Here is an 11,098-nt window from a genome sequence, read left to right as displayed (position 1 = left end):
GTATATAGTTATATTAGTTATGCTCATAAATTTTGGATGCATTAGATTTTTCTTATGTAATTTGATAACAATGATTATTATTTTTACTTCTAACAAATAATTAAATATTTTTTTGTTGATTCGATAAATATCATTATTTTTTAAATGATTTAAAATATAAAAATAATAATAGATTCGACCGAACGCTCACCCTATTGAGTGAGTATATCAATTATTAGAATTTAATTAAAAAAGAAAACAAAATATAGCCGGCTTAATTTTGTTTAATATTAATTTATGTGTGAAAATTCACTTAAAAACAGAGTCCATGGCTGCTAACATATTATATATTAAACCATTTCCTATTAATAAATTTATGAACGAGAGTTACATCCTTCTAAATTCATTTTACTTAGAGGCGGAGTATAATATTTTATGTAGTAGTTATTCTTTTACTATATAAATAAATAAATAAAATTTTAATCGCCTGTGTATTATGATTGATTCAGCTGAATCAAAGTTGGAATAATATTTTAATTTGGGATCCCAATTAATTGAGATTGGTTTGATTTTGGGTTGTAAATATTTTTATTAATTTTAGATAAATTATTGGAAGTTGGAGTCAAAATTGACCGTCTCAGCTAATTATACAAATAATAATAATATAGAGAAATGGGTATATTGCTCAACACTCACATTTACTACGTCAGCAATAGTCAGACAGACTGCTAAGTAAACAATGTACACTCAATTCGAGTCAAACAAATCCTTTATCCCAAGATTCTAAAATAATGTGTTTGAGGCACCAATTTTGAAGGATAGAAAGTGGAAACAAACAAAAGGATATTAAAAAACAAGGAAATTTCTCACTGTATTTGCATATTTTTCTCCTTCCAGTATAATTAAAATACGTGCAATTTACGTTGTACTTTGTTGACTCCTATCTTATACCTATAAATACATGCAACAATTGCACACATCGTCTCATCCAAAACCTGTGTTTTAAACACTAAACAGTAAGCAAAGGCAGCAAATTAATCTTTGAATTATTTGCTTCCAAAACCCTACACTTTTCCTTCAACACATCCTAGAAAATGGCTTCACAAGCTTCTCAAGTTCTTGCTTCACCCCATCCCGCCATTTCATCCGAAAATCGACCCAAGGCTGATTTTCATCCCGGTATTTGGGGTGATATGTTCATCATCTGTCCTGATACGGTAATCTATAATTTTTTTCTTACTTTCTCTTTTATCGATTTTTAAGTTTTTTGGAGATTTCATGGAAAAGCATTATACGTACTTGAGCAGGATATCGATGCTGCAACTGAATTACAATATGAAGAATTAAAAGCACAAGTGAGGAAGATGATTATGGAACCTGTTGATGATTCAAACCAAAAGTTGCCCTTCATTGATGCTGTTCAAAGATTAGGTGTGAGTTATCATTTTGAGAAAGAGATTGAAGATGAACTAGAGAATATTTACCGTGACACCAACAACAATGATGCGGACACCGATCTCTACACTACAGCTCTTCGATTCCGGTTACTTAGAGAGCATGGCTTCGATATTTCTTGTGGTAATTAAGTCTTAAACTTTCATAACTCTTCTTATCCATTTATCAATTAATATTATCAAACTTTACATTAATAATCATCTGTACAATACTTCAATATATATATATTTATTGATGAAACTAATGTTTGATGATGATTTTGGGTGCTTGACCAGATGCATTCAACAAGTTCAAAGATGAGGCAGGGAACTTCAAGGCATCATTGACAAGTGATGTGCAAGGGTTGTTGGAACTTTATGAAGCTTCCTATATGAGGGTCCATGGGGAAGATATACTTGATGAAGCCATTTCTTTCACCACTGCTCAACTTACACTTGCTCTACCAACTTTACACCATCCTTTATCGGAACAGGTCGGCCATGCCTTAAAGCAGTCTATCCGAAGGGGCTTGCCAAGGGTTGAGGCCCGGAATTTCATTTCGATATACCAAGATTTAGAATCCCATAACAAATCGTTGCTTCAATTTGCAAAGATTGATTTCAACTTGTTGCAGCTTTTGCATAGGAAAGAGCTAAGTGAGATCTGCAGGTAAGTGTTTGGAGATCTTTAAAGCTATGAAGTCTAATACTATTTCAATTGATCACACGACTGTTGCTGACATTTTATGATGCTTTTTTTAGGTGGTGGAAAGATTTAGACTTTACAAGAAAACTACCATTTGCAAGAGATAGAGTGGTTGAAGGCTATTTTTGGATAATGGGAGTTTACTTTGAACCCCAATACTCTCTTGGTAGAAAGATGTTGACAAAAGTCATAGCAATGGCTTCCATTGTTGATGATACTTATGATTCATATGCAACCTATGATGAACTCATTCCCTATACAAATGCAATTGAAAGGTGAGATTTTTTTTTCTTTTCTACAAAAAAAAAAAAGTTTTGAGATCACAAAGAATAAGGGAATATATGTTTTTAAACGTTAGGATATTCACTCCAACTTGCAGTTGCTCATATTTTAATGGTGATAGTATGAACTAACCAGGCTAAGTTTTAGATTCAAATTAACCCTGAAATTGTGTTTTAGGTGGGATATTAAATGCATGAACCAACTCCCGAATTACATGAAAATAAGCTACAAGGCACTATTAAATGTTTATGAAGAAATGGAACAGCTGTTGGCAAATCAAGGGAGACAGTACCGAGTTGAGTATGCGAAAAAGGCGGTATGTAATGATACAATAGTATGATATGCTTTAATCATAAACGTATAAAATTTGAAAATTACATTAGCAATTTGCTTACTTTTTTATGCCTTTAATCCTCAGATGATACGTCTTGTTCAAGCTTACCTTTTGGAGGCCAAATGGACTCATCAAAATTATAAACCAACCTTTGAGGAATTTAGAGATAATGCATTGCCAACCTCTGGCTATGCCATGCTTGCTATAACGGCGTTTGTCGGCATGGGCGAAGTTATAACCCCTGAGACCTTCAAATGGGCCGCCAGTGACCCCAAGATCATTAAGGCTTCCACCATTATTTGCAGGTTCATGGACGATATTGCTGAACATAAGGTATACTATATATTCACATTCAAGAATTCTAAAAATCGATTATGACATATATATGCACTTAAATCTATATAATAGAATTGTAAGGCTTCTAGGGTTTGCATTTGCTAAGTTAATTAACATACATGGTTCATATGGGTGCAGTTCAACCATAGGAGAGAAGACGATTGCTCAGCAATCGAATGTTACATGAAACAATATGGGGTGACAGCGCAGGAAGCATACAATGAATTCAACAAACACATTGAGAGTTCATGGAAAGATGTAAATGAAGAGTTCTTGAAACCGACAGAAATGCCGACACCCGTTCTTTGTCGTAGCCTCAACCTTGCTAGGGTTATGGATGTACTTTACAGAGAAGGTGATGGTTATACACATGTTGGGAAAGCTGCTAAAGGTGGGATCACTTCATTATTGATTGATCCAATACAAATTTGAAATTCAACATTGGCTTAAGATTTACTATGAGATAAAATTAATAAGGTTTGTACAATGAAGGAAATGTATAATTTCATTACATTATTTGATTTGTTTCTTCTATACAAAAGAATGAACAAGCGGATAATCTTTGTACTTTGTATCTTTTTAATCCAATTAATTTCTACTATCAAATATATGATACGTGATTTTATATGTTTAAGTTATGTGATTTATTAAAATATACTAAATGATTTTGATAATTCAAATATTATAGTAGTGAAAATTTTCTAATGATTATTAAAACATTTATACAATATTAAAATTTGATATTCCATGCTCTTAATTTTTCATTTTTTTTCATAATAGTTAATAATTTGGCAGTAGATAATATATAATTAATGTAATTATAATAAATTATATAGAGTTACTATATAAATAATATATTTTTGATATTTAAAATATAGTGATATAATTTTTATTTTTTTTGTTAATGGAAAAAATACTTTAATGTAATTCAATATATAATTTAACGATTTTATTTATTATTTTATAAATCCATTTAATGAAACTATTTTAACAAGCCTTAATTCTTATTTATATGTGATAAAATTTTTAATAAAATAAAATTATTTTTCTAAATATTTTAATGACATTAGAACTTGTTTTGAATGCAGTTTTCGATACATCAACTTCTTTAACTCGCAAGTGATAGTAGCCAGATCGGTGGCTCCCTTCAATTGGTCAAACAGATCGTCAATATGGCGCAGTGGATACTTCTTCTTTATAGTGACCCTGTTTTGCTGCCTGTAGTCGATACACAGTCTCATCAACCCATCTTTCCTTTTCACAAATAAGACTGGTGCACTTTAAGGTGACACGCTCGATTGTAGAAAACCTTTGTCAATCAACTATTGTAACTATGCTTTCAATTCTTTTAATTTTGTAAGAGCCATTCTATACGGGGCAATTGAAATTGGACCAGTTCCAGGCATTAGTTCAATAGAAAATTCGACTTCTCATTCCGGTGCTAACCCAGGTAATTCTTTTGGAAACACATCAATAAATTAAATTATTGTCGGTAGCTGATCAATTTTTTATTATGATATTCACATATTTATGATGTAAGCTAGAAACTCTTCACAGCCATTTCTAACCAGTTTCTGAGCAAAAATCGTTAATATGACATTAGTAACACATTCGGTCTTGTTAGACTCAACAGGAAATAACTCGCCATTTTGACATCTCAGATCAATCCACTTCATTCTACAATTTGCCACAACAACATATAGAGTTAGCCAGTCAATACCTAGTATAACGTCAAACTCGTGGAACGGTAGCAGCATCAAGTTAGCAGGAAAGTAATAACCCTAAATTCTCAATGGACACTTTGTACAAATCAAATTGACTAAGACACTTTGACCCAACGGATATGTCACTCTGTCCTCAAATTCAGTCTATTCTATCGGCATGATCTTTTTAGATACTAAAGTAGTGTAAATGTAAGAAAATGTTGACTCAGGGTCAATCAGTGCATATACATTAGTATCAAAGAGAGAAAAAGTACTAGTAATGACATCAGGTAGCCCTAGTGGTATTACTCTGTCCCGGTCGTCTACCCCTTTGAGAAACAGACATTAGTCTATCAACTTGATCATCAATATTATTCAATTTCTTTGGACAATCTTTCAGGAAATGCTCAGTGTATCTGAATCTGAAACAAACCCTAACTTCAACTCGACATACACCTTTGTCAGGTTTTCCACAATGATCGAAAATAGGTAGGTCTACATTACGAACATTGCCAACCTGGTTGCTGGCATACTCTAGGACTTCAGGCTACTCGGTCTCGGCTTATATCTTCCAAAATACTCTAGCTGTGAGGTAATACGATTATGGAATCCTCTCGACTTCTTAGGCAAAGGAGACTGAAACGATCTCAACATATTTCGCATTCCAAATTCCTGAAGTTTCATTTTATTTTGTTTCTTCTCATTGCAGATATCATCCATTTTTTATGCTCGTTTGGATATAACCATAAATTCCCACAATTCCAGTGCTTCGACTAACATATGGATCTCATCATTCAGACCACTTTCGAAATGAATACACATCTCAAACTCAGTCGGTAAAATTTCACAGACATATTCGCTAAGCCATACAAACTATCATTCATACTTGGCCATGGATCTATTTCCCTATTTCAGGTCGAGGAAGTCTTTCTTTTTCTTCTCCAGATATAATCTGTTCATATACTTCTTCTGGAATTCAATTTGGAAAAAGTCTCAATTAATTCTATCTTTTGGTATAATGGATAACAACGTGAACCACCACTGATAAGCCTCATCTTTCAATTGAGATACCTTACATCTAACGTAGTCGTCAGGTGTACAAGCCATCTCACTTTTTAAGCATTGATTAAATAAAATCCATGACTTGTCTAGGCCATTGAGCATGTTGAGAGAAATGTTGTTGAGATAAAATTCTCTCCTAAATGGCTTGAAGGAAAGCAAGCATCTATAGATCCTGTTGGTCTTCAAGAAGAGGAGAAGGAAGACGATCTTGCTAATGAGACTGCACTAGTGGCTCCTGATGTGTCCACTACATCAGGCCTTACGAGTAACCCTACAGATTTAAATAAGGGGATGGTTGATCACTTATCTGCTTCCATTGACTTTCACAATCAAGTTATAGCCAAAATTTGAGTTGTAATCAAGGTCATCCAGCAAATTAGAGACCAAAAGGTTGCCTTGTGCAATAATTTGCTCACTCACCCCAGAAAATGATATATTGGCACTTCATAGAGCAAAAAGGAAGGGTAGTTGAATGTGAGGAAGTTGGAACTGTTAATGATGATGGCACTACTAATGGGAGTTTATTTTAGTTCATTTTACGTTGGGTATTTCAATTTTTTTTGGTTTATGAACTACATTGTTGTTTGGTGGATATTAATTTGATGTATATACTATTATCCTTATCTTTCTTAGATATAATTATAGTATTTTACTTGTTGATACAGTTACTCGGAAGACATTAATAGTTAAATTTCTTAATTATGTTTTAAGATAAGTTTGATGGATTAAGGGAATTGTGCGAAGGGGAGCTATTTCGTTTTATTTATAAGCTTCCTCACTAGTTTGTTTTTGTCAAAAAAATTCCAAAGTGGGAGATTGTTGAGGCAAGTGTTTTGAGGTGGTTGATTTAGCAGAGAACTAACTAAAGCATAAAAAGAAATAATTGGGAGAGATGATAAAAATTCATTAACCAAGCTGTCCTTATATACATGACTCAAGTAACAAACTCAACCAAATTTTGGCTTCCTCTTCCTATTAACAAGCTAACAAGCTCACTAACAATTAGTCATCTTAATGATAAAAAGACTTTGAAGCCCTTGGGACATTAAGGTTCTCCAGATATGATCTGTTCATATACTTTTTCTGGAATTCAATTTGGAAAAAGTCTCAATTAATTTTATCTTTTGGTATAATAGCTAACAACGTGAACCACCACTGATAAGCCTCATCTTTCAATTGAGATACCTTACATCTAAAGTAATCGTCAGGTGTACAAGCCATCTCATCGAAGACTCGTTGTGTATTCTCTAACTAATACTTAGCCCTAGTCGGATCATCTTTTATCTTTCCATAAAATTTTTCAGCCCTACATTTTCTAATTTTATCAATTGAGGGATGACGTGAGCTTTCGAAGGCATATTAGGGGGAGGAGGTTATGGAGCTGCATTGGCCCGCATAAGCTCAGCAAACCACTGACCCATCATACCAAATAAGGCATTTTTCACCTCATTTTCAGACATTTGCAGAACCGAAATGCTTTGACTCGCTTTTTGATCAAAAGCCAAAACATTAATATAAACTTCAACAATGATGACACAGTTTGATTCGACCGACATATTTATATCTATAATAAACAAATATTAGATCAGATTAAATAACATCACACTATCACAGGTTAATGTGGCATGTAATTTCTAGACTCAGTACACACTATGTCCAGTCTTAGAATCGACTAAACCATACCTTTGATACTACTAAATGTAACACCCCTCACCCGGTCTGGTCGCCAGACTCGAGCTATAAGATGCAACAATAAATAACAGAACAATTCATATGATTTTTTAAAGTAAAAACTCATATAAACATTTAAATATCTCATACATTCACTCAAATCAAGATTTACAAACTAATTCTAGTCACAATAAGGCTTACGAAAGCTCATAAGTTGACCCGAGTACAAACAAGGACTATATTGAAAACTTTTCAAAAAGTAAGATGATTTTTTTAAAGTTAGGGGCGCACGGTAGTGTTACAAATGGTGACCGTGTGAAATTGAAGTCATATGGTCATGTATCCAGGCCGTGTAACTTACTGAAGTCGTGTGGGTTAAAAACATAAAATTTCCACCAAAAGTCACACTAACGTGTGACTGGGTCGTTGATCTGCCACAAGTTGATATGGCAAATTAAGGTTTTTTCGTTACTTAACGAGCTTGTTTTCTAGAATTTTTATATATTTTGAATGCATTTTCGATTTTTATTACTTTATGTTTAATTTATGCAAAATAAGCGTTTTTACGCAATTTTGAGTTATGTTATGACCTAATGGGCCACTATGGGCCTAAGGATGATCTAACAGCTCTATCTAGTGTGTAGGACACAATTTTTGGGATAAGAAGAAGAGGGATGATTGCAGCATCACGACACTGAGAAGTGGTGTCGCAACACCGAACTTCGAAGCCAAAATATCCAGAAATTGAATGTAGTGTCGCAACATTTGGCGACAATTAGGAAAATTAAGCATGGGTACTTTTGTCCACACAATGACTTGTATCATATTTTTAGGCTTTTTAGGAACCCTAATTAGGTCATATCATAAACTCTATAAATAGGCATGTTTAACCTCATTTTAGGAGGCCCAGCCAAGTGAGCCACTTAATTAGTTTTAGGGTTTATTTTACTTTTTATTTTATTTAAATTTATTCCTTTAAATACATTTCGTTATTGTTTATCTCAAATTCGAATTCAATCCAAGTCTTTAATTTAATAGTTTTTAGTTATTTCTTTTCGGATTCCAATTGCAATCGGAGTGATCTTCGCGACTGTTAAAGGAAATTTCACTTCCGAGTACAAATCGACATCAAAATGGATTTATTTTCTTATTCCCTTCTTTTATTTAAGATAATATTTTGTATGTTAAATATGAGTTTAGGGATTATTGTATCTAGATCCATGAGTATCTAATTTCCTTAGGGAGATTAACAAACAAATGTGTGACTAGTTAATGAATGAATTAGGGTTTAAATCCAAGTTAGTTGGTTTAAATTATGTGCAATTAAACCCTAGGAAATGATGCCCCTAGGAAGTGATTTAGGATAAACAAGATTGAGAGATAATTTTATTTTAGATAATTTTAGGTTAATTTAATTAATTACTGTTAATTTTATTTTTCGTAATATAATTTTAAATTATTACTATTTAGCTCTATTAGTGTAGAAAATTAATTTAAGTTTAATTTAACCTCCCTTGGGTACGATCCTCGAAATGCTACTCTGAGTATTTCGTTGTAACATTCTTTACTATATTACAATTTGACTAGTATACTTGCGGACATCGTTGTTTAATTATATATTTATTTCCTGTAGCATTTAAAGCCCAGACGTTCGCATGTCTAGCGGTGGTCAGTCGTGTAACCAATAGTGACCATATGAAAAACTAGGTGACTAAATCTACAGTACTCACATAAGCGTGTGTCCAGCCCGTGTGACATTCGAAAACTGTGTGCTTCTAAATATTCCTATTTTCCAATAAGCACACGGTCGTGTCACTAGCCCGTGTGTGACACACGGTCTTGTGCTATCCCATGTGGTGCAAAAATGTACCTTTTTGTGCAAGTTATCAAAATCATTCTTTTAAATAGGGAAACCAAAAACATATATAAACTTTTATAACATATACCAATCATACCAAAACATAGCATATAACAAGCCCTATTCATCTAACCAATATGTCTCAATGGCACCATCGCAATTCAAGGATCTTAATTCACAACAAATCATTCAATTAAACTTGTATCATTCATGCTATTCAAGTTATGGACCAAAACATACCATTTTCAAATGCCATAAACTTGTATTTCCATTTCACATACTAACACCACGTTTGGTTCACTGAAATGGAATATGATTTTAATGTAATAGAGCTGTAATGGAATAGAGCTGTAATAGAGAAGTAATGGAATAGAGCTGTAATCAATAATTCAATTGTTTGGTTGCATGGAATGTAATAGAACTGAAATAATATTCTTGTGTTTGGTTGAATGGAATAGAGATTGTAATAGTATAGGAAGAAAGTTAAAATGACCAAAGCACCCTTAACAGAATTTTTTTAAGTAGATGTTTATTGTTATTGTTATTAAATTGTAATTGGATTATTATTACATAGAATTTAATAAAAATAAAAATAAATAATTTAATCATATTTTAATATAATTTAATAAAATATATAATTTAATAATTACGTTTTTATTTTTGTAAAAATAATTATATTTTACATCCAACAATAACATTACAAGCACCCATCACAGTCATCAATTTATGTTATGCCATTCTAGAAACACTGTGATGACACATGGAAAATAACTAATAATTCATATTAGGGACTTCTTAATTGATCGAATCATTAGGCATCCGCTCGACTGAATGAATGGTTCGTTTTGCCATTGTAATCATGTCTACTATCTCCCCATTGTTGCTTTGTTGCGTAATCCATATTCACAATGATATAATTATTTAGACCAACATTGGAGATGTCTCTTTTAAAGTCCTCCAAATTTGTTGAATTTTTCTTGAAAGAATAAAGATAAAAAGGGTTAGTACTAAGGGATGATTGATTTCCAAATGCACCACTCTGTTTTGTTTGTTATGTGTTTGATTGTAACACCAAAGGGTTTCTTGAGGAAACAGGTAGAGTATTACACGAGCCACCAACCGCCACTCTGGCATCTTAGAAGTTCAAATCATTAACACGATTAAATACTCCACAGTCGTGGGTGGGATTGTTCTGTGACGGTTGATTGAGATCTATCGATGTTGGGATCCCTTTTAAACATGGACTTTTGCTCCACTAAAATAAGCACATTAAACATGAATTAATATCTCGAAAATATTAAAGCAAGAAATAATCATACATAATTGAGAACAAGAATAAAGTATTTATTACGTAAAAATATAAATTAAATAAAATGATTCATCATAGGTTTCATCCTCCCTAGGTATCTAGAGAATTAATTCATAATCCTGAATGAAAACATCTCAAAGTCAGAATAACCACAAGACATAAAGAAACTCAATAAAACTTCGAAAGAAATTAAAAGGAGATCTTCGATCTTGATAGAGATCCGCTTTTGAGTTGATTCCGATGGTGTTCTTCAAGTGTTTTCTTCGATCTTCTCTTATTACTCCCTTATATCTTCTTCTAATTGGTATTTATAGATTTTAGAATGCTCAGAAAGCCTAAAAATTTGGTTTTTCAGAGTATTTGGGAAGCAATGTGCGAAATCGACACGGGCTGGCACATGGGTGTGTATCCAGCTCGTGTGGAAA

General features: G+C 32.8%; 1 protein-coding gene across 1 annotated transcript; it reads left to right on the top strand.

Moving 5' to 3' along the window:
* Positions 1 to 968: 968 nt before the first annotated feature.
* LOC107918752 ((+)-delta-cadinene synthase isozyme A) lies at positions 969 to 3,671 on the top strand. Its single transcript, XM_016848337.2, has 7 exons — positions 969 to 1,196; positions 1,287 to 1,557; positions 1,710 to 2,082; positions 2,175 to 2,393; positions 2,578 to 2,716; positions 2,819 to 3,067; positions 3,209 to 3,671. The coding sequence occupies exons 1-7, from the start codon at positions 1,074 to 1,076 to the stop codon at positions 3,500 to 3,502; spliced, it is 1,668 nt and encodes a 555-aa protein (XP_016703826.1). The 5' UTR covers positions 969 to 1,073; the 3' UTR covers positions 3,503 to 3,671.
* Positions 3,672 to 11,098: the final 7,427 nt, after the last annotated feature.

Source organism: Gossypium hirsutum, chromosome D13, assembly GCF_007990345.1.
Source record: "Gossypium hirsutum isolate 1008001.06 chromosome D13, Gossypium_hirsutum_v2.1, whole genome shotgun sequence".
Lineage (NCBI taxonomy): Eukaryota > Viridiplantae > Streptophyta > Magnoliopsida > Malvales > Malvaceae > Gossypium > Gossypium hirsutum.
The sequence above is the reverse complement of the archived record's forward strand: the minus strand, read 5'-3'. Positions and strand labels throughout refer to the sequence as shown.